Here is a 24864-nt window from a genome sequence, read left to right as displayed (position 1 = left end):
TGTAGAATGTTCAAGAATTGTACATGTAGGAATATAATTACCAACATTACACAGAACATTTCATTGACTCGAGTAGGATTTATAATCTGTAAAATAAAGCATGAATTGTAGCTATCTAATTAAAGTACAAAATGACCTAATATTGTTATAAATTTTATATAGATATCCATTTGGGAAAAAATACTAGAAGGTAAAAATGGTTATTTACATAAATCACAAACTATAGAAAGTGTTCATCAGTGAAAGCTGTAAACAAGCAAAGACATCACAACACAAGAACTTTCAGCCATTATATATCATAGTTTGTTTTACAACTGCGATTTGCATATAAGGGGCTGCTTACAAAATGTTCTATGATAAAAATGAGAAATCCTAGCAAGCCATTTTTTGACTCAACTAAATAGTATAAACCTCGTCGGTGTATATTATCTTACAAACTATCTTATATTCAAAAATAAAATTTTTTATACATGGTTGCAAAATGTACAAGTATATCAGTGATAAATATTCTATATAAAAAACACTTTGGTCTGTAGCTGTTGATAATCCAAACAAGTTAGATTATCTGAAATTATAAATATCAAAGAATATACAACAAACTTACAAAGAAAGTCATAAAATTTGTACATTAATCATCTTAATAGATGGTTAAAAGTGATTATTTCAAATTTGAAGCACTTTTATTTTTGAAGCTGATTATCCTACTTATTATTTATATTTTAATAAAAAAATAAAAAATCAATCAAAGGTTACCAAACTCTTTTCAAGTGTTAATAGATAACCTTCCATTTCAGATATGAATAGCATTAAATAATAATTATATATATATATATATATATAGTCAAATAAGAGAGATTCTATGTGATTTATGTAAGTATTATTTACCTAGAAATGCTGCTGCTTATAAAAGTTTAAGTAAACCAAGATATTTCACAATACTCTGTTTAGTTATATTGCTTATGGTCATCCAATTCTTCATCTTATTACTTACAGTTTTTGCTTTATCAAAAATGAAACCATAAAAGGACCAGAATTATTCATGCTTATTCAAATACAGAAAATATATAACTTATTTACATTCATGATCTAAAATTAATTAAACATTCTTCAGGCAAAGGAACATAAATGTAAAATGTCTAGATTTGCGTTACAAACAAAAGTCCTCCAGTGGGATAGCTGTAAGTTTATGGATTTAAAATGCTAAATTATTGGGTTTGATTCCCTGCAGTGGACAGTGATCTTTAGGGTATGTCTTGCACATTTCTACATTTTTCTTGAAATAATAGTATAATGAAAGTTTACAAATGAAGAGAGTAAGTTTAAATTAATTAGATTGTAATCGTATAATATGGATGAAGTTTGGTGATAAAGTCCTCCAAAATTCATCTCCAAAAACAATCATAAAATTAATATATAACATTTACACACATACACATATATATGTGTGTGTAACCTCATCTTGGTAATATTTTTGCAATATAGGTTCAACATTAAAAACCATTTTCAAACTTAAAAATCCTCTGGGAAAGAAATTATCATACTTTTGGTGAAAGCATGTGACCAAATTTTGTACATTTTTATATAAAACCATATAACAATATGAAATTATATTTCAATACAACAGAAGCAAACATATATATTTCAGTTACACAAAAATAAAACTGAGTAGTCGGTGTTCAGTACCATATGTTAACCTTATGCACAAGCAAGATAAATAAATGGGCCTCGCACCATGTTAAAAATTAAGGGTAACAGAGTGTCCAACATATTTTAATTACACAAAATTCTCAAGTAATTTCAAACCTTATGATATATACTGTACTGCTTTCAATCTTGTATTAAGATATTTGAGGTCAAATTAAGTAGAGATTATGTGATAAAGAGGAACGATATTGTACTCTTTCTTGCCATTTACTATTGTTTATAATTTATTACATAAATAATTTGAACATTGTAACAGAATTCATGAGTAATAAATATGTAACTTAACATGTATTTTACATAGATGATTCCAAAATATTTTTAGGACATTAATGAATAAAAATCACCAGGTTACATTTTGTAATCTTATATTTTTAATACTTTAAAATCAAAAGCATTGTATAATTAAAAAAAACCAGAAATATGGATACAGACTTCTGTAAATGTAAGTTTATAATTATATTTTTATTAACTTAGTTCATTTTAACAGTTTAAATTTATGATTTTTATATATGGTACATTTTTTAATTTAGCTGTATTTATATTGTAAGTAACTAATTGATAAGTTTCAAATATGTTTGACAAAATATATTTTATTTTTTAAAAATATCAAGTTTTTGTGAAGTCATAATTCATAAATAACTGACTAGCTTTCAATATTTTTAACTGGTTGAATTTTTTCTCTTCCTGTTCAGATGTAAAAAAATTGTCATAATTGTTGAAAGAAGGCTTCAGTGTTGGTGAGTGTATTGCAATGGGACTAACTTCATCTCTTACGCTAAGCCTAAAGCTCTGTTGTCCAGAAGCACTGGTACTTCTTATCCAAAGAAGCTGCACAATCAAACAAACGTAACATTAATTACCACAACTTATTGCCTTTTATTATCACCTTTTAAACAAAATTTAAGTTATTTTTCACAATCATTGTTGGAAAATCTCCATCACAATTAAAATAACTATGACCTGAAAAAAAAAAAGAATTAAGTGGATTTTTTTGTTCATACATTTGAAGTTGAGGATAACATTTTTTTTTTGTAAACTTAAACTTTAAATTAAAGATGATTTGATATAAAAGAGATGCGTTTTTTAAAAATATATTAATTAAACATCGAAAATTTATCATCGGACAAGTGGTTACTTTTTTATTCGTTTTACATTCACTGAATATATTTGAATAACAGACTTCCCACAGCTATTATAACACCTAACTAATTTAAAACAGTCGAAATATGTTAGAAGAGTGGTTTGAAATTTTTGCTTAATGGGAAATACCCGGTATGCTTTTAACTTGTATTTATTTTATAGCTACAAAAGTGATAGTAATTCGTATTAGATGTTTGTTATTCTACGTTGTTATTATCAAAATTAAACACAATTCATATGCATTGTTCAATATTTTTAGAAATTAAGAATCAGTATTCCAGATGACTGTTTTACGTTGGAATTTACATTTAGTGTTTAGTCAAGTTAGTTTAGTTTAGTTTTTGACTAGAAAAGTACATTTAGTTTAGGAGGTGGTGCACTTAGAACTGTGCATATTACAAGATACCGAAATATTTCTAGTAATTTGTGCAATTATTAGATAGCTTACCTCGGTACAAGGTTAGAAAACTAAAGACGTGCGTGTTAGATGTAAAGACGGAAGCAGAGAGATGAATTGGACTCCCACCTCCCCTAAAAAAATTACCGTAAAAATTTTAAGGTTCACATGCTGGTGCAAAACAGTTGATTCATGCAAGTGATGTGCATTTGTTAATAGTATATATAGATTAGTGCTTTATTTATATATTAATTCCAAAATCCTAAAAAGAATATTAAATATTAAAAGTTAAGCATACTAGGTGCTATTCCTCTTTGGTAACACTTTGGAAACTAGTATTTTAAAACATACATATACACATGTAATAGTGAGGCATTAAATTTTTTACAGTTGTAAATATATATATATATAATGATTTAAAGTGTAGAAATATTTAGCTAAAATCATAACTTTTTTAAAGATTGCTCATTTTAACGTGTTGCTAAAAGTTAATCTTCTTTACAACAAGCCAATGTAGACAGTGGTGATTTCACACTCATCTTTGTCCAAAGATCAGTGCAATGAATGTTCAGAGCAGAAACCTTACAACATGCCAATGTAGACAGAGGTTATTTCACACTCATCTTTGTCCAAAGATCACTGCAATGAAGAGCAGAAACTTGCTGCCCTATTTACATAACATGATTATTACTATTACTTTATCTATCTTAGGCGGGATAAAATATATTTGTATTGTACATTAGGAAGAAAATCTTACAAAAAAACGTAAGCTTACTTTCCGTTTTTTGGAGGCATTCGGAGTTTCTACGTAGATGAAAAGAAAACTGTTCACGGTTAGGCCACTCTTGTTGAACTAACAGCGGGTAGTCGTGTTGATGAAGTTTTCTTTCATCTGACGAAAGGAAATTTTGTTATAAACAATATTTACTTTATTCGAAAATACTTTAAGCAAATAAAGGTACTATATTCTTTTAACTGTGACCACAGTAAACATTTTCTCTTAGTGCGATACGTATAACCTCTTTTATGGTCACTCGTATTCACAACAGAATTAAAAAATAATTGTACTATTTTTTATTGTGACTCAATTACTTTTAACAAAAATATATCTTGGTAGGCAGCTGAAAATTTCCTGGTAACTTGCACATTTTTGTTTTGGTTAGTGTTTTTTTTTTTTCCTTCTGTTGATACTTACTCGGATTATAAGGTATTTCCTAACAACTTCCTTTATAATTAATCTTTAACAATAGATGGCAGTAAAGACAATGAGTTGCTCTCTCGCAATTTACCTCTGGAGAAGGAAAGTCCATCTTCCGAGTGTGCATGTTACTGGATTTATTAACTTGTAGTTTTCTCTAGCTTTTTAAACCTATTTGCTTCCTAAATATAATTAATTAACTATCTGTAAAAGAAACGTTAAATTTTACTTTTAATGAATTGGTATATTACTTATGGATTGCCACTACATTAAAGTGGAAAAAATCTAACAATGATGTTTTGTATAATAAAACTTTGGTAATATGTATGAAACTCATTTTGCCACAAACTTGTAGGTTTCTTACAGTTATTTACTAAAGTAGATCCTACTTACATTTTTGAACCGATGAAATTTCAAACAAGGAAAATTTATTTGGTCTTTCCTTTGAATTGTAACAATGTAAAAGAAGTTGTATCACTTCTTCTGTTGTAGTTCTATCCGATATCAATAGACTTTTGTATAAAGACTGAAAAATCAGATAAACAGAAATTATTTATCAGTCAAATTTTCAATCAATGCATACTACTATACACAGAAGAATAAATTTAAAGAAAAGTTAACAAATAAACGACAATTAGTTTACGAAACAATTATTCTTCCTTCCACAGTTAAACTTTAGTTTTCTTTGCAATAAATAGTGTATGTTACTTTACTTCAAAATATAATAATTATAACGTACAAATAACTTCAAAACTTGGAGTAAAAACAATTCGCAAACACTGTTTCGTATGACTGATGAAAATCCATCAAACGAGTTGTTAATTTAAAACATTAACTTCGCTCAACGATTTATACATCTACCTACCTACAGTACCTTAAAGATGTGAAAAACATTTTATAAGAAAAGGCAATAAAAAGGATAATTAATTTCCGGTATGCAACACGAAGTAAACATTGTAAATTGTATATCTTGACCCAATTGAATAGCATTAAGACTTGAAAGTGAGAAAATAATATAATTAATTTGATTAAAAAAACAGTGTTTAAATGTCCTGATACTTACACCTGTCATTAGGCAGCTGTCGTACACTTTGACTAAACCACCCCTTCTCATTTGAAGCAAGAACCTACAAACTGGTGGAGTGGAGTGAAAGAATCTAGAACAGGATCAATAAAACTGTGTTGAATAAAACGAAGTAACTAGAAGCGAGGAGTGAAACTAATTAGTTGCATACGTAGAAATATCTTATTAAAACAGCACTCTATCTCATACTGTTAAATTCCTATTTAGTTTTATAAAGCATTACATATTAAATACAACAGAGCATTGAATGTATCTTCTTACATAATACGGCCGTAAAACAGCATGATATTACGTATTAAAACAATAGCGTCTACTCTGCTAATTTTGATTATGTTTTCCCAGCTTAAAATTTCTTACATTCTTGTTATAAAGAAATATAGTGAAGAAATAGTATTGCAACTTGCTTCAAGCCTTCAAATATTTATATGTTAGCTGTGGAATTTGGTTAACTTTATCTTACGTTCAAAGTACTTTCTACTGTCACATTAAAATTGAATTTTCAGCCGCGGCATAGTGGCTCATAGAATGGCTCCTAGTTTTTTTTTCTGGTACAAACTTTTAGCTCATAGCTCTATCTCTTATCCGATTTTAGATCTATTTACAGCCACGGGTATTGAAGATTCCCTCTTGTTTTTCAAGTACAAAATTTTAGCTCATAGCTGTATCTCTTAACCGATTTGAGATCTAATTACGGTCGCGGCTATTGAGGATTCCCTTTTGCTATTAACTTGATCAGCAACTTACGTGCACTTTGCAAGTAAGAGAACCTTGTGGTTCAGATGTAGCCGCTCCTAATTTGATCAATTGATCAGAAGGAAATCAACCATCCAGCAGTACCCACCACCACAGGTATTCTGTCTGATTCTATGAACCGAATAACGAGATTGTTACTTTTTTTTTTAATATCTCACCACAGCTAAAAGTTGGTAACGTCGTCAACAGCATCACATTTTTACATGGACCTTCTATGGCTCCTTACTGTCACACAACATCGATTTTGGTGTAATAAGGAAATAAGATACCACTAAGAGCTTAACCAGTGATAACAGAAGATAACTAATCGTATAAGGCATAAATCCTTTGAGTAGATCTTATAAAAAGTAGGGTTTCATCTTCTTTTTTTTATAGTTCAATAAATGATTACATAAAACTGCGACTTATTTGTAAACACAAAACGAGCCACTTTGTCCTGGATGATTAAAGGCAGGAACAAATTTATGTTTGTCACTGTTCAAATACAAAGATATAGTCTATTATTCTGTAAGAAATAATGCTCTCATAAGAAAAGGTATAGTACATTTTATAAAAGCACTGACCACATAACATACCGTAATGTTCATATAATAGAAAAGCTGAATAACAGTAACCTGTTTGTTCATTTGTGCATGCACATTTATTTACATGTATACATACATAGCTAATAACATGTAAAGTGTCCCGAATCGATATTTTTTTGATACAGTAGACATAAATAGTATGTGTTTCCAATGCTTAGAACAATGCAGGTGGTGAACTGGCTTTAATTTGGAGATTTGAAATTTATTTTTCAGTTCCGACAACTGATCCTTGACAAATTTATGTATGCATACATTTAGTGTTTCCTGAAATTATGCAGAATAATAATAACACACAGAAACAGCACGCAATGGATGTATGGACTTACACTCTCACATCACTTGAGGAGAGAAAAATTTGTCACCCCTTCAATATAAAACACTTGAACTAACCTGATTTCGCTGCGTGGATGACAAGCTTGAAGTTCACCAGGTTTAGCTTCATCATCCAGCACCATTACCGTCCTGATGGGTAAACCTACGTCGATAAAAATAGAACTTAGCTCAAAATCAACACTTAAATAACACGAAACAACTAGATTCGATGGGCGGAAAACATAGTTTAATTAAAAACAGGATCAACACGGCAATACAAAATAACATGTTTAATTCTCCAATGTTTCAGAAGTTGTACATTCCATCATCACCAATGTTTTCATAGGCATGTAATGTATATAGATAAAACAAAAAGCAGTACAAGTTTTAATATGGAGAAAAGCATAGGTTTTACAAAGGTTGTTTTGTTTGACCATGGTGATCCTATTTTTAAGTAGATTGTTCTTAGGTTTACTCTGAACTTTAGGTAAACAGAAACGTAAATATTAAAATGAAATATAGCTACTGTTCCAAGTGGAAATTTGGGCGTTTACAAAGTTCAAGATCACAAATTTTATCTATAAAAAATACATATTAAATTAATGATGATATATAGCCAACTTAAAATTCAAAGTGCAGGATTTTGAAAGCTATGCAATTATATTTTGCTGAAGCAATTACAACTATTTCTATACAAGTGCTGTACATAATTTTAGCACTGAAATATTAATCAAACAAAAATATTTAATTGTATTCAACTGAAAGGGAGGTCGGCCCGGCATGGCCAGGTGGTTAGAGCGCTCGACTCGCAGTCTGAGGGTCACGGGTGGAAATCCCAGTCCCACCAAACATGCTCGCCCTTTCAGCCGTGGGGGCGTTATAATGTGACGGTCAATCCCACTATTCGTTGGCAAAAGAGTAACCCAATATTTGGCGGTGGATGGTGATGACTAGCTGCCTTCCCTCTAGTCTTACACTGCTAAATTAGGGACGGCTAGCTCAGATAACCCTGGTGTAGCTTTGCGCGAAATTCATAACAAACAAACTGAAAGGGAGGGAACTGATAACACGTGTCAGATACAAAAGATTCTTTCGTGTAGGTAGTATTATTAATTCATTTATTTATTTTGTGTTTGTAATTCATTGATGTCGAGGCTATGGAGATTCTAGAAGGCCTATGTGATAGATGAGTGGAAACAGTAAATGGCCTAAGGGTTGATATGTTAGAGTGAGGTTCACAGTTTGAAATAGATAAGGAGAATAATTTGTCTCGTCAAAGAGATGTTCCAAACTAATTAAACACGCCTGTGAGGACTTTGACAAAAGGCAGACGATTATTGGAAGCTCAGGATATAACTGCGGTAACTCACGTGACAGTGCGATACTGTTGCGATAAAAATAGAGAAAAAGTATTAGCCTAACACACCCATAAACTTACATTACTATTTATACCACTAAAAAGTAAGTTTCTGACACATGGATATTCAACTTTTATTATTATTTCCAAATATATCCAGTGATTAAACCTTTTTGTTTCATAAGAATGTGTTCTGGAACTAAATGTTTTTGTGTTTCATAAGGAGTGGGTTAATATTTTGTGTTTCATAAAAAATGTGCTAGGGCATAAAATTGGTTGCTTTATTTATTATTTGCTAATATTCAAAAGAATATTTAAATGATAGTTGCTAATAGATGGCACTAGTACCTAAGAAACAAAAGGTGTATATATATGTTATACGTCCAAAAAATACGTTTAAGTCTAAACAATTTCCTAGTTTATTTTCTCGAAGGTATTAGGTAGATTTTTATAGAATATAAAATGTAACGAACAAAACATTTAAATGAAGATTAACATAGTTTATTGTAAGTATTCCACTGCGAGGTAAAAATTAGTGAGTAACATGCAAAAAAGTTTTGACTCGTACACGTGTATCATCCTATTGTTTATGTTTTAAGTTACTCAGCCAGTACTTTTTGTTGTCGTCACAATAAGGTCCAGACCAGCATACATTTATAACAGCCTTCGCTTCTACAAACAACCCACTGTTGATTACAACATAATATATAATCACGAGTAAAATGACTGGAACTTTGGGTCACGTGGTATTACGTCAAGTCCCTCAAGGCGACAAAACAAGAAAGACATTGGCTTACAATAGAACTAGCATATTATCATGTATACTACTTCTTAAGAGGTATGGTATGAAAATACGTAAGTTTAAAAGTAAGTATGTTTCTGTTTATTTATTTTGTTGTTCTACCAAAACAACCCAACAGACCAGACCAGTTACGTGTTATAAACAATTAACATGTTACTAAGTAATACCTTTAAAAAAAATAACGGAGGAGAGTATGCATGCCCTCTAGCGGTCTTTCAGGTTAATACAATGATTATCTTATCTTCAATGACATTCGACGAATTCTTTTACTGTCTGAACATCCGCTAAACAACAAAAATTATCTTTATAAATAATTCTAGTGTTACTACATATATATTTACACAGACTATCTTCAAACTCACCGACGTTTACACTTTTCTAATCAAGAAAAAACAAGTTGACAAAGTGCAAATTGGCACATTGTTTGGAATTATATTACGGTTCAGTGGTTGACCTTCACTACCCAATAACAATACCCACGAGAGCCTGTTTTGTAGATTCACTTTGCACGTCTTTTAGGTATCCTCTTTTATTTAATTGTTATTTCGGTAGCTCTAAAATCAGCAGTTCTGGTTTAAAGCTGTAAAAGTGGTTTGACTGGAAGAAAATCTCAAATATAAACGTAAATGCTAATAAATCAAAACTTAATTAATAATTTATATCCAAGTACAACATTATTTTCCATTTTCTATGTAATTTTATCACTACTCATACCATTTTTATTACGTATCATGATTCATTATACGAGTATTGTCCACTTCTCTATATGGTCTATTTATTATTATTATTTTACGATAACAAAGCATCAAACTTGAAAATCAACCTTGGAAATGCAATTGTGTAATTACTATATAGGTTTCCTATAAACTTAGGGGAATATCAGAACCAGTGGAAACCATTACAGCAAAATTCACGAACGTGCACGTGTGCACTTCTTTATTAGCCTAATTTTCCACCGCATGGGTGCCAACACAAATGCTCACGCCTACATCTCCCAGAGGGCGTGCTCATCTACCAAGAGCAACCCTAGTTAAAGGCTAGTGACCTGTACATAAAAGGTAAGGCCATAGTCAACCAGCGGAAGAAGCGTCATCTTTCATCCAACAGAAATTGTTTGAAGGATTATCCCATATGACAAATTAACTACGGATCACCCGTTTACTTGTATTCCTTGTCTCGTTGAATATTTTCATGTGAAATTTAAATTGTAAGTTGCCTACTGTTTATCATGTACAACTTATAATATGGGTTTAATCTATGCAGTTAGATGCACTTCTTACAACATCGTTGCAACGCGTTATGTAAAACATGTTACAGCAGGAATAATTTACCGCTTTTCACTACGTACGGAGTGATCTGTGAAGCAATACATTTAAGTTATGATTAGTTCACCAGAACCAATGACGACTAAGCACAAACTCACGTATGTTGGGCAACTTAGTACATTATCACGTGTTTCAAACCATATTGGGATAGATCGATATATATAGGTAGATCTGTTGTTGTTAAGCTCAAAGCTACACAATGGACTATCTGTGCTGATAGATAGATAGATAGGCTGGATTTGTTGTTGTTAAGCTCAAAGCTACACAAAGGACTATCTGTGCTGAATAGATGGATTTGTTATTGTTAAGCGCAAAATTACACAATGGGCTATTTGTGCTGATAAATAGATAGATTTGTTGTTGTTAAGTGCAAAATTACACAATGGGCTATTTGTGCTGATAAATAGATAGATTTGTTGTTGTTAAGTGCAAAGCAACACAATAGACTATCTGTGCTGTGCTCACCATGGGTAAGGAAACCCGGATTTTAGCCTTACTGCCGAGACACTGGATACAGATAGACAAATACAAAAACATAACTAGTTCTACCTTTTCGAGTGTAAGTTAAGTAAAAAACTCAAGATAATTAGTTGCTGAATCAACTTGTTCTTAAATCTTTAATTTACTCTTGTAAGCATTAAAATTGATAAGTTGATAGAAACTCTGTTTCACCACCTTTCAATTTCTCAAATAAAACAAGGAAAATGTAATTTTTTTACCATGAGTTTACTGTCTCAACAGGAAATTTGATTAAAAAACCAGTATCTGTCATAGTATGAAAACCACCGTCCTTGTTAAAAAAATCATCCCAAAGCATGATTTCTAACAATATTCACCAGAACGACAGCTTAAGCACACTATGAATTAAATTTCTAGCTCAGAGATCCATATGGTTCAGGCATAGCCGTTGCTAATTTTGAATTGTGGACCAGAAACAAAGGTAACTGGTAGACATCAACAGAAACCTGAAGTGGTTACTCGAAATCGGATAGGGAGATCATGTGTCATTTGCCACATATCCACAGCTAAAATTGGAAAGTTTTGCTTTGGTAACATCACGTCTCGAACCCCAGATCCTAAGATCTCCGATCCAATACACTCTAGCTCACAATGTATGAAAGTATCATCAGACTATCTTCATCATAAGAAAATATCCTAAAATGGTGCCAAAGTTATTCGTTGTTAAAATGTTGTACGTGTTATGTTCTAGAAAAACGTGAAATAAAATAGTTTAAGTAGCAGCTAAAGTAGTACCAACTTATTTGTTTTCAAATTTGATGATGAGGAACCCACTTTGAAGATGAGAAAAACTTGTCGAACCGTTGTACATTTGTTAATGTGTTAAACTTGCAATAACGTTTTCTTCGTTACACCTTCAAGCCTTCTTTAACATTATTCGTAATTACTTGTTAAAATAGTGTAAATTTTTTGTTCCTCTTATTTCTTGTTTGATAATAAATAGTTCCCTTGTAAGCATAGTAATTACTGTTCAAAGTATGGTACGTAACAGTTCTGAGAGTTAAACACAGTAAAAGTATACTAACAGTACAAGAAGTGGGTTCCAGTTCAGGAATTTAAACAGATAAATATACGGTTGGATGAGTAGATACAGACAGATAGAGAGAGAGAAAGAAAGATGTATGGATAGACTGGCAAATAGACTGATGGATATATAGATAAGATAGACGGATAGGAGTTATTTTAATTGTAACAGTTTGAAGAGTATATCAGTACTTCTATACCTGTTTTTCTGATCCACACCTCCATTGCTAGGTAGTAGAGATTTGGGTCACGATGTTTCATTCGGAACTTGTTAAGCAACATGCACACAACCTCTTTACTCGTGGTTTGTGGTCCAATGGATAACGTCTTGTATTCGACATCAACGGATAACACTCGAGCATACACTTTCACTACTACCTGTAGACAAAAGAAACGTGTATTATTAACACAAGTCATGATCGATATTTCTCATTTACAGGTCGACTGGCAAGAGTTTGATATGATATCAGTATCAGTTCCTGGCACCCACTTTCTCATTAGTACTTAACATTTCGAACGCCCTATATCTCTCGAGTGCTCTCTCTTGGAGAGATTTCACGGTTTATCCAAATCAATCAGTGAACACCCACAAGACGGGAACCTATAATAACTACTCCTTTGCCCGAGCTAGCAACCGTCCAAAATTCAAATGTCATAAAAGCATATTGCTCAGAATCTTAACACCATAAGCCAATTTTGGGGCATAATCAGTATAAAAATAAATCGAAAACATTTTAATCCATTATATTTCAACTTAACCATCTAGCTATGTCAGCACGAATGGAAATAACGCAGAAAGAGAGGAACGTGTTTGAGTAAATATTTGTTGGTATTCGGATTATATTTATATATTTTTATGTCGGTATTATATATATATATATACATGATGCATGATTTTATTGTACCGTGTCCAATAACTTTATTTGAATTGGATATCTCCCCTTTGATACTTCTTATCGAAATGACAACTAGTAAAAAAAAAGCGCTCACTTTGGTAGCAGCCTTTTCTTTCACTCAGTAAAATGACAAGAACAGTGGCATCCATCGGAAAAAATACCCACGGCTATTTAGCGAAACCCAAAAATTTTGCCAACAATGCATTGTATTCAGTTTCCTATACTTAAAAACAAACGCAATACAATTTTCCTTATTGAAATAAGATATCGAATGATAAAAGGCGGTTGTAAACGGCCCAGTTGACAATCATATTGCATTTACGCTCTGATCCAATGGATGTGGTTGACTGCACATTTTATATTTATTCATTACTATTGCATCTGCTACTAGCATAAAAAAATCACATGTTATCTGTTTAATTATTCATATAAAAATATGTAAATGTGTTGCTGAATTATTAACGCACGTTAAGAACTTTCAGTTTGGTACCAATTTATTTGTTCTAGACTAATAATAAAGAACAATACTACAATTATTATTACATCAGTTTGTTTGTACATATAAAAAGAGTTAAATGTGCTGCTGAATTTGTTAACGCACGTTAGAAACTTTCAATTTGGTACTAAATTAGTTTAGAACAAATGTTTGTGAATTCTTCCGTCTTTCTCTCAGTTTATTAACTGTGTATGAAGATTCTGATTATCTAAACAAACTGTAAACAATCATCACAGATCGGTCCGGCATGGCCAGGTGGATGAGGCGCTCGACTCGCAATCTGAGGGTCGCGGGTTCGAATCCCCGTCACACCAAACATGCTCACCCTTTCAGCCGTGGGGGCATTATAATGTGATGGTCACTCCCAATATTCGTTGGTAAAAGAGTAGCCCAAGAGTTGGCGGTGGGTGGTGATAACTAGCTGCCTTGTATGATTGGAAGCCCTATCTTGGAGACCTCTTACCCTGTTGGCTCTTTTTTACAGACAGATATCCTTCTTCATTATGTTGCGTACTGTTGCCTAGGGCGCGAGGACGGCTTTTGCTACTAATTCGTATGTTCATGAATTCTCTCTGGTTACAAGACGTCGCACTTTGCTCACCATGACTGGGGTACGACTTGTTACAAGTCTCTTTCTGGATGGTCCATATTTCTTTGTTTTCCAATGCTATTAAGTATAAATAATATCCCCGCCTTGGAAAATTTAAATCCCAGATTTGAACACACTTTAATGATCAGAGTGTATGAATATTTTGCGTCTGAAAGGACTGTTACATAACAGTTCCTATATATATATATATATATATATATATATATCAGCTGTGGTTGTTACGTGACTTGTTGATTTGCATATTCAAAATCGTTTTAATATAACGTACTTAACCCCCCGTGTATGTATGAACTGGCTGTTTAAGAATTACGAATGTAATCGTATTATGTTTCGTGTTTTTCATACATGTTTTTCACTTAGCATATACATATGCTCAGAAATAATTATTCTTATATTGTTTCATAGACGAAAAGGGCAATGAAGTCAGCACTTCGATAGCTGTTGCCCGACTAAATCCTGTGGATCATAATTCATAATGTGTATTATGGAAGTTTTTTGTATTTTTTAAAAAAATAATCAAAAAATCTTAACTGAATGTCCGCTGTGTACGATACCTGTCAGTTGGGCATGCGTGGTTAGCGAAGCGAAAATTGTATGGACTTAACCGCAATCTGATTGTACACAGGAAATACTAAGCCTTTAGTTTTTATTGTACGTTTTGGAATAATTAGAAGACTAAAGTCCAGAACGTCACGTGATAGCAGATTGTTCTGTTATTCGTATAGATTAATGCTTGCAGTGTATATATATAGTAATTCAGACATTTTAATATTCCTATAGATACTTTAAATGTTGTAAACAAAGTTAAGACCACCAATATTTAATTCTTCAGCAGGTTGCTGGTTTCTTTATTATAGTAGTACGTTTTTATCGTAAATACATGATTTATGAAATAGAAAAGAATGTATCTTTTTCCACTTTTGTTAAATTTCGCTCAAAGCTACACGAGGGTTACTCTTGTGAGATCGAATAATAGGATCTGATCGTCACTCTTATAACGTACCCACGACTCCAAAGTGCGGAGCGGGATGTTTTCTAGCGATAACGGGACGCGAACCCCAGAACCTAGGATCTACAGTCCGGTACGCTAACTACTGGATTGTGTTCGGTCAAGAACAATAATGCATCTTTGATGAGAACAGTAGAAAATTAGCTAAACATGTGAGGAAAAAAAATCACGAATAGTGACAGGTAGGTGAGGTAGAAAGAGAGCTGTGTCTAGGGTCATGAAAGAATAGTTAGCCGACTAAGCCTTACTTTTAAAGTAACTGGTTATATAATCAACTTTATTGTACAGTTGATAAATACCATGCGATATTTCACAAGTATTGTATTCTAATACCTCCCCAACTGGAATTCGACATCTCGTCCAATGAAATGATAAAAACAAAATTATATTTATTTATTTTTGTTCTGATTTTGAAGTACAGAAAGTTGACACAGCGGAATGAAAACATGCGACTTTGCTTACCATGCATCCTTTTCATTTTTTCTGAGGTTCCAAGGTTCGCGCCCTGTTGCCTCAGAATTATGCTCTGTATTTTGGGGACGTGAGAGTGTAATAAGAGTGTCTGTCAAATCCCATTATTCGATAAGAATAGCCCAAGTGTTTGCGGTAGGGCGTTCATTAGCTGTCTTCTCTTTAGTGTATCAGTTGAAAATTCAGACAAACTATCTAATTAAACTAACATGGCGCCACATTAACTAGCACTTACTTTTGGAGGGGAACGTAACAGATATATAGTCACCTTACAGTGTAGTTTTGAAACCTGGTAAACCCAAAGATTTTTCTAGAATAATCAAACAATGACAAGGAAGTTAGTCTTTACAATGAGTGTTTTCGAAAGTTATTATTTTAGTGTTAGCGTTAAAATAAAGGGTCAATGTTTGAAGTGCATTATAATGGAATGAGACATGCAGAAATTGACTTAAAGTATAAAATAACATCTAAAAACATTAAATATCACGAGGTTTTATTATATTTTAGATAGAGATTTAAATAGCAAAAGCACGTAATCTTTCTCTGTCTATTATGATAAATGATTTTTACATTCATAAAATCACTAATATGATCGACACACCGGCTTTCTTCTAGATGGGGCTACATGATATCAAAGATCGCTTTTATTTATCTAAAATATATATTCCATTCAAAAGTAAACATTAAACCTCCTAAAACCTAAGCAAGTTCCAATTATTAAATTCTCTCTAGTTAAAGAATAGTCTTAAAAACTGAGGAAACGTGCTCTAGGTTTTATTTCTGTATAATTATTTTAATTTACAACTTACGCTATAAAGCAGATAAACCTATAAACAAGCTTGCGTAAAAAATGCAAATAATCAAAATGTGATATTTCTTAACGGAGGGTAGGGGAGGGGTATCTAGAAGCACATTAAAATAGTAACGAAGCTATAATTTAGATTTCGCTGTAGTTAGAACTGTTCACGTATGTTTTCATTTGCTTTAGTAGAGATAGTTTTGAAGCATCTATTTATGAATAAAGCAGACGATTTAATCCACTCTAGCAGACGATTTAATCCACTCTGTCCAATTAAAAACAAACATCAAATTGTGCATGATTTCAACTCTTAATACTAAAACGTAAAAACAAAAACAAAGTTGTAATTTGGCGAGTCAACAGTGGTATCTCAATTAGAACTTAGACGACCGTTATATCAGCTCAAAATTATAACATTACCTTTCAATCACAATAACATAAAACTAGTCGTATCGAGCTTAAAATTACTATCTTGTTCCTCTCTTTAGTGTGAAAAAAGTCATGCTCTTTTTGAAAATTACATACTCTATTCCGTGCCCTATTCCAACTTCCAGAAATCGTGTAAGATTAACGATCTTTAATCAGTTCTTGCAACAAAAAAAAACCAAACCTTCTAACCTAATTCCAAAATATGCCTTACGGGAAGACCAGTGGCCTTCACAAAAATATTTCTTACTTGCTTATCGCCGAAGCAGTAACCTGTGTATATATGATAATAATCTTACGATGAAAGTATTATTTCTGAGAAGTGACACAACTTCAAGATTAACAAGTGGGCGCGAGGTGGGTTTTAAGAATGCGCCAATCTTCATATGATCTACATTAAAACTAACATATTCAATACTTCGTATATTTAGATTCTCCACGCGACAGGTAACCACTAAGGTATCTGGGCCACGTGCCAAGTCTCTGATTCGGGGAATAGGATTTCCTGGTATAACTAAGCTTACTCCACTATCTTTTGACGTCATACGCCTATTGACGTCACAGTCAGTATCAGCTTTTCATGTCTGCCAATAAAAATTCCCATCAATGGATTGTTTACGTTTGTTAAATACGGGTATAACCCAGAGGTGTCATAGAATAAAAAAAATATTCTAAGAAATGCGTACACACAAAAGGAAAGCTATGTATACATATGATACAGGTTAACACTCTTTATTCGCTGCTTTTTCTAGTATCATAAGGTTAATTTCTTCCTTCTCTGCAATATTACATCACTGATCTTACTATTTACCACTTAATTGAAAAAGTTGAATTCAAAACATTGGTACGCAACAAAACTTAGACACCAGTAAGTAGCATCTAAGCGATACGAATTTGATTTTTCAGTTAATGAAAACTGAGCTCGAACTGGATTCGAATTACAATTCGCTGACAAGACTACTTCTAGTTGAAATAAGAAGCTGCAATTATTTCCAAAGGTCGTCACAGAAAATCGTGTAGCCCGCAATTTATTGGTGCGACACGCTGCATAGCTTGAATACTGACGTTTATTAGTTACAGGACATTTGGAGATCGAAAGGCAGACAAGATATATCGATCACAAATCACTCAGTGATGATTCACATCTTAAATCATTTATCAAAGGAAACTCAGATCATACTGACATTCAACAGAAAAACAACGTTATATATTAAATGATTGATTCGAATATTCGCGTAAAGATTGTCTTCACTAGCCGTACCTAATTCTAAAGTGATAGAGGGAAGGCAGCTAGTCAGCACAACCCACTGTCAATCCCTGTTAAACCGAATTATGGGATTTGACCATCACTCTTATAACGTACCCAAGAACCCAAAATAACGAGTACGATTTTTAAATCGATAACGGGATCCGAACCCACGGCTTCCCAGTTCGGTACACTACTACTGGAGCAAACCTGCTCCACTATATATTTAAAATGATGTTATAATCTCATAATGTATATTGTTAGGTTTACGTAACACAAAAGTATGTTAACAGTATTGTTTTTATCTCCAAGTTTCTGCCATTCATGACTTTACATGCGCACAGAAGGGGGGGGGGGACCTCGAGCTCCTCCTTTTGCGATTGGTCCTTTGATTCAATTGAAGAATAAAGCATCCCTAAATGTGTTTGTGTATGTATCTACACACACATGTACTTAATAACAGCACTCTGGGCTTATGCTGTATATTTGAAAAGGGGCCACTGGACGTATATGTAGTCCACGTTGCCGTTAAGTGTAATTTTGACAAAAGGAAGTCTCTATTAGTTTTTATAAAGCAATTTGTTGGAGGTCTCAGTTATTTAAATGACAATCTATTACAGAGTATCTTATCAAAAAGAAAGAAGGAAAGAACATGAATATTTAAAACAATTAGTTTAAAAGTGGGCGGAGAAATAACTACCTTTAACCAGAAAATAAATGACAGTAGAAAAAAAGGCAGCCCATATCAACTGTTAACTTGGGTTAACGTTCTCACCCACACGGATAATTAGTGATGAAGGTCGTGCAACAAGTAGTGACCTCTTAACAGTTGTTACAGTACACAGTTAAAACAGGGCATGCTTACTATTAATAGATGTATTCATCCGTGTTGAATTTGTTAAATATCCGCAAATAGTACGTTTTATTCCTTGGCCAACCGCATGAATTAGGGAAGTTTCTGTTTAGTGAAGTGGTGCATAATGACAATGTTTTGTTAAAACAATTTATAGATTTATAAATTGATAAGTAGAAAACCCCTTAAGATAAAGTGGAAACAAAATGCATAGGTAACGAACGATTTCAAAAGAACGGATTTTAATCGTCAAGGTCTTCGAATAAAATTTCTATTTGATTTTTTCCTCTTTTAGTAACAGAACTTTGCACAATCCTAAATGCTCCACAAGAATCTTGTTCATTTCTTCCAAATCTATACAAGGTCTTACCCATAGTTGACAACAGATGGCGCTAATTCTGACGATTTATCAAGTTACTATGGCTGCTATGCTGTGAACAATTAGATATTTTCTAAATTCTCTAACCAATGCTGGCAACACATCATATAATACATATTGGGCATGCACAATCATAAATTAACTGATATTATTTTTCCTACAAGTTTAATAGCTGTACATTTTTTAGTTTAAAAAATGATTTCACCATATTGGTGAGTTTTATCAAAATCAGTAAAGTTCTTGATTTTTAACTGGTAAACAAATGAACCAAAAAAAAAAAGTATTGCACATGTATTTCGCGAAATACAAATAATGTTGTCAGTTTATTAATAAACGTATCACCTCACACGAATATAAGAAATGTACTCAATTAAAATATATAAATTATTGCTGATACCAGATACACATATCTGGTGGACCTCATTTACTCACGAGTTTGTTCGTAAATTCAATAATTTAACTTCTACGAAAAACTATAAATTTTCAAACTGTGACTTTTTATTTCCTGTGACTTTTTTCAACTTTCCAAAACAACAGGTTACGCGAAATGTCAACAAAATGGGTGATTATCATTAAGGGTGCTCTTTATTTTACAAATATATTATGACCATTAGGAGTTTATATATATTTGAAGAGGTTTACTTATACTAACTGATGGTAGCGGTTAATGAAACAAAACTGTATAAAGGACATTGTCAGATAATGTCCCCTTCCTTCTTTCTTTTATTATTAAACCCCTAATGACCCCATTAGGTGCTAATTGCATACCCTGCTTTGTGGAAGGTAATAATTGACTCATTTAACTGATTACGTTAGCTCTGGATGAGGGATGCTAACATACATACATAATGGATCATTTTTATAGTAATATTTATTTTCTGTTTCACTACACTTGTTCCTCAAATGTAAGCCACGTCTTAAACTGCTCTCGTCCTGCCAAGTCCTTAAGTATAGATATATAACTATCAAATGCAATTATCACTGAATGATATTTAAATGTTTTTACTGCTATAACAGAAGAACATATAATAATAAAAATTCCGATCACAGTAAGTTCTGTACTTAGAGCGAAACTAAAAATCAATGTGGTCATCAGTATGTTGAAACTCATATATTCAAATTGAAGAAAGAGCAACACTTACAGCAGGACAAAGACTAGATGAGGGTTATAACATATCAGCTTCCAGCACAGTGGTAGTTGACAAGTCAATCTACTTGTCTAGCAACTATCAGGCAACCCTGTTATAGTCGCACGTAAGTTATACGCGGTAATTCTTTTTAATAAGTAATATTTATGCAGAATGCGTAATAACTCGAGAAACTTAACTTTAAACTTGCAGTGTGGACAGACCCGGATGACGCTCTCGGGAGTCTCAACCTAAGGTTCTGTATAGGTCCATATATATTATGAATATAGAATTATAGATATACAAATAGTATTTGAATGTTGAACATTTTAAATTAGACAAACACAGATGGTACAGCAACAGTGCAAAATATTTATATAAAATAAATAATTTTTTTAAAAATAATTTTATAATTTAACAGAATAAAAAATTATTATGATTTTTATCTTTATAAGGGGGTCTATGAACATTTCAAAAGAAACTAAACAACTATCTGATCTATAAGAGCTAAATTAGCTGAAAATAAGCTTTTCAAGAAATTCAACTCGACGTCATAAGCTTACCGGTTGCCCGTCTGAACTGTTTAGTAATGTGAAATTGGTCTATATATGAAAGGATCAGAAAACGAAAATTACGAACTATGAAAGGCAATCACAGCAACTGACTACTAAAAAAGTGTGTGCTAAATCTTTGGTGGCCCTGCCTTTTTATTTTTTTGGGGGGTAGACAAGTTATAGCTTGGCTAGATTTTTCATTAATCAGGCCCCGAGTGTAGATAGTAAAGAAAGTTGAGATACCACAACTCCGAGTGACAGGTATATTAACTCTTTCTAAAATAAGTTGTACGTTGATAGAGGACGAGTATATGGTACGATTTCTTTTTATTTACCTCTATGTTGATATTATTTATATCAGTGTTTAATATTATAAAGTTGAATACTTTGTTTCCTTTAATAGGGGATGGTTGTTGGCTGAAGAGTAATTGTTGCGAAAACGCTATTACTATTGAAATGGTCCCCCGGTGAATCAGCAATAAGTCTAAGACTTACACCGCTAAAATCCGGGGTTAGATTCCCTGTGATGAATACAGAAGATAGCCCAATGTTGAGTTCGCGCCTCTTTAATTAACATCTTAGTTAATACTGTAGAAACTTACAGTTTCACTCATTCTTTCTTTTAGACATTTTAATAAATATAATTTGAAATTAAAGATTGAATAAAAACTGGTAGTAACTTCCAAGATCCAACTTTTAAATTCTAGTACCTTCTATATTTAATGGTTGTTGTTTTTTTATCTTTAATGAACTAAATATTGATTCACAGAGATAAATTAGGGAGAAGTGTAACTTGTCCTCTGCATTTGTGCCATTATCGTCACTTACATAGTTTGGTTTGTTTTGAATTTCCCGCAAAGCCACACGATAGCTATCTGCGCTAGTAGTCCCTAATTTAGCAGTGAAAAACTAAAAGGAAGGCAGTTAGTCATCACCATCCACCGCCAACTCTTAGGCTACTCTTTTACCAACGAACAGTGTGATTGACCGTCACTTCATATTTCCCCCACGGCTGAAAGGGCGAGCATGTTTGGTGGGACGAAGATTCTAACCCGCGACCCTCAGATTGCGAGACAAGCGCCCTAACCACTTACATAGTCTTATAGGATTACAAAATGATCAAGATCTCGACTAGATGTTATTTACTCCCGATGCAAAATGATTAAGATCTCAACCAGATGTAATTTACTCCCAATACAAAATGATTAAGATCTCAACCAGATGTTATTTACTCCCGATACAAAATGATCAAGATCTCAACCAAATGTTATTTACTCCCGAAATTCTGTGCTGAGAAATATATCGCCCGTTTTATATTTCACAAGGAAAATTAATTTTCTCTTTTTGAGTTAAAATCTACATTCAAACGCTACAAGAGCCACTGATATTTGATAGTTTGTGTAATATTATGAATCAGAGATAAAGAAACATTATTAAGACGTAAGAATGACCATCGCTTTACTGTTTACATATAAGATGTGTTACCAACTCTACTAACACTAGTACTAGTAGTAGAGGTGATATGTTTATTAGACCAGTTACTAGTTAAACTAGTGTTAAACTGACTCTACTAGCACTAGTAGGAGCAATATATTTATCAGGCCTACTACTAATAGAGCTAGTGTTGAACTGACTCTACTAGCACTAGTAGGAGTGATATATTTATCAGGCCTACTTCCACTAAGTTCTAGTTGAACTAATGTTAAACTGACTCTACTAGCACTAGTAGGAGCAATATATTTATCAGGCCTACTACTAATAGAGCTAGTGTTGAACTGACTCTACCAGCACTAGTAGGAGTGATATATTTATTTTATAAGACTTACTATTAGTAGAGCTAGTGTTGAACTGACTCTACCAGCACTAGTAGGAGTGATATATTTATCAGGCCTACTACTAATGGAGCTAGTGTTAAACTGACTCTACTAGCATTAGTAGGAGTTATATATTTATCAGGCCTACTTCCACTAAGTTCTAGTTGAACTAATGTTAAACTTACTCTACTAGCACTAGTAGGAGTGATATATTTATTTTATAAGACTTACTAGTAGAGCTAGTGTTAAACATACTACTTGAAACTAAAATTAATGTTTTTTTCTTACTTTTGGAGATTTTGGTGAAAGACTAACGTCATGGAGACTCGAAGTGCTGGACGATCGAGACGATAACGGGTCGTGTCCACTACAACTGCTGAAACTAAGCGTTGAGTTCAGGCTTACTGTATCTCGTGCGGGCGTTCGACATCGATAAGGTGACAGGCCTGAGCTGGATAAATGCACGTGCTTTAACATTTTTGAATTATAGTGCGCTAGAACAGTTCAATAACGAGAACGTTAAAGTTAGTTTCTAAATGGCTTGGGCCATATAGTTTTCGTGATCAGTTCCAACCGTTGTTTTCAAAATCGAACGAGATACACTTCGTAACCACACTGCTTATTCAGCACGAACTCGGGTCCTACCGACAACGGAACTAAATAGGACAATCGCATTACACACCATTTGGTGGCCCCTCGGCGTCTGTTCCTGATAGTAAAATCGCCCACAACCACTCCTGGTGACACCCGGAAAGAAGCTAGCAGCTGATTGGTTGTCAGGGTGTTTCCGTAGCAACCAGTCCATTTGCGCGCATGGACGCTTTGCAAACAATCGGAAGGGGCATCAGCTGAGAAGCGTCAGGAAGAAAGAAACTGCGGCCCAAGTTCCGGCCCGTGGTATCGTCACATTATACTCAAATCCTACCATCTTTCTCTCCTCCCCGACCCAAATCCACCCTCCCATAAATGAAAGAGCAAGAGGATCTGCCTTGAAGTGGCCTTGCCTCCAGACATACACGCGACCTGTGTTAAGGGTGAGACTTCAGTAAAAGAGAGAGAACGAATACCGCTGTGATTGTGAGCAACAACTGATCTCCGCCTTCTTTTGTTTCATGACGTAATCGGGTGGAACTTCATGCTCGTATACAAAAATCACTTCTTTACATTCGACACCAGCTTTACCATATCGGGCAACGGGTCATTCAGGGATGTTATGTTTGGGTATATCTTCCACATTCGATCATAAATATTCGACCCTATGTCTCTACTATGTATAATAATGGCTGGAGACGGCTTAAATGGGTAATGAAGAAAAACTTTAATATAAGTTTAACATAACCACAAATGTACAACGTTTCGACAAGGTTTTGTCATCATCAGGTACATTTGCTGTTATGTTAAACTTATATTAAAGTTTTTCTTCATTATCCATTCAAGCCGTCTCCAGCCATTATTAGTGTAATATTATGTTATATTATTGACCAGTGTAATATTATGTTATATTATTGACCAGTGTAATATTATGTTATATTATTGACCAGTGTAGTATTATGTTATATTATTGACCAGTGTAGTATTATGTTATATTATTGACCAGTGTAATATTATGTTATATTATTGACCAGTGTAATATGTGCTTTGAATCTCCAACCATTATATAGACAAGTAAATATTTACCGATAGATAGGTTGACAGATCTATGACTAGGTAGGTTTAATAAAATCATGTTTATAGTTATTTAGGTAGGTTTAATAAAATCATGTTTATAGTTATTTAGGTAGGTTTAATAAAATCATGTTTATAGTTATTTAGGTAGGTTTAATAAAATCATGTTTATAGTTATTTAGGTAGGTTTAATGAAATCCTATTTATAATAAATTATACGGTTTTAATAAAATCATGTTTATAGTCATTTAGGTAGGTTTAATGAAATCCTATTTATAATAAATTATACGGGTTTAATAAAATCATGCTTATAGTCATTTA

The 24864-nt window shown here is 33.0% G+C and overlaps 1 protein-coding gene across 1 annotated transcript; it reads right to left on the bottom strand.

Moving 5' to 3' along the window:
* Positions 1-2205: 2205 nt before the first annotated feature.
* Positions 2206-23847, bottom strand: LOC106478480. Its single transcript, XM_022382466.1, has 8 exons — positions 23167-23847; positions 12399-12576; positions 7251-7335; positions 5503-5596; positions 4833-4965; positions 4017-4133; positions 3293-3375; positions 2206-2532 (listed from the first exon to the last, which is right to left on the bottom strand). Exons 1-7 carry the CDS (start codon positions 23353-23355, stop codon positions 3305-3307), a joined length of 867 nt encoding a protein of 288 aa, XP_022238174.1. The 5' UTR covers positions 23356-23847; the 3' UTR covers positions 2206-2532; positions 3293-3304.
* Between the last annotated feature and the right edge of the window lie 1017 nt (positions 23848-24864).

Source organism: Limulus polyphemus, unplaced genomic scaffold (assembly GCF_000517525.1).
Source record: "Limulus polyphemus unplaced genomic scaffold, Limulus_polyphemus-2.1.2 Scaffold11, whole genome shotgun sequence".
Taxonomy (NCBI): Eukaryota; Metazoa; Arthropoda; class Merostomata; order Xiphosura; family Limulidae; genus Limulus; species Limulus polyphemus.
This window is presented reverse-complemented; position numbering and strand designations above follow the sequence as displayed.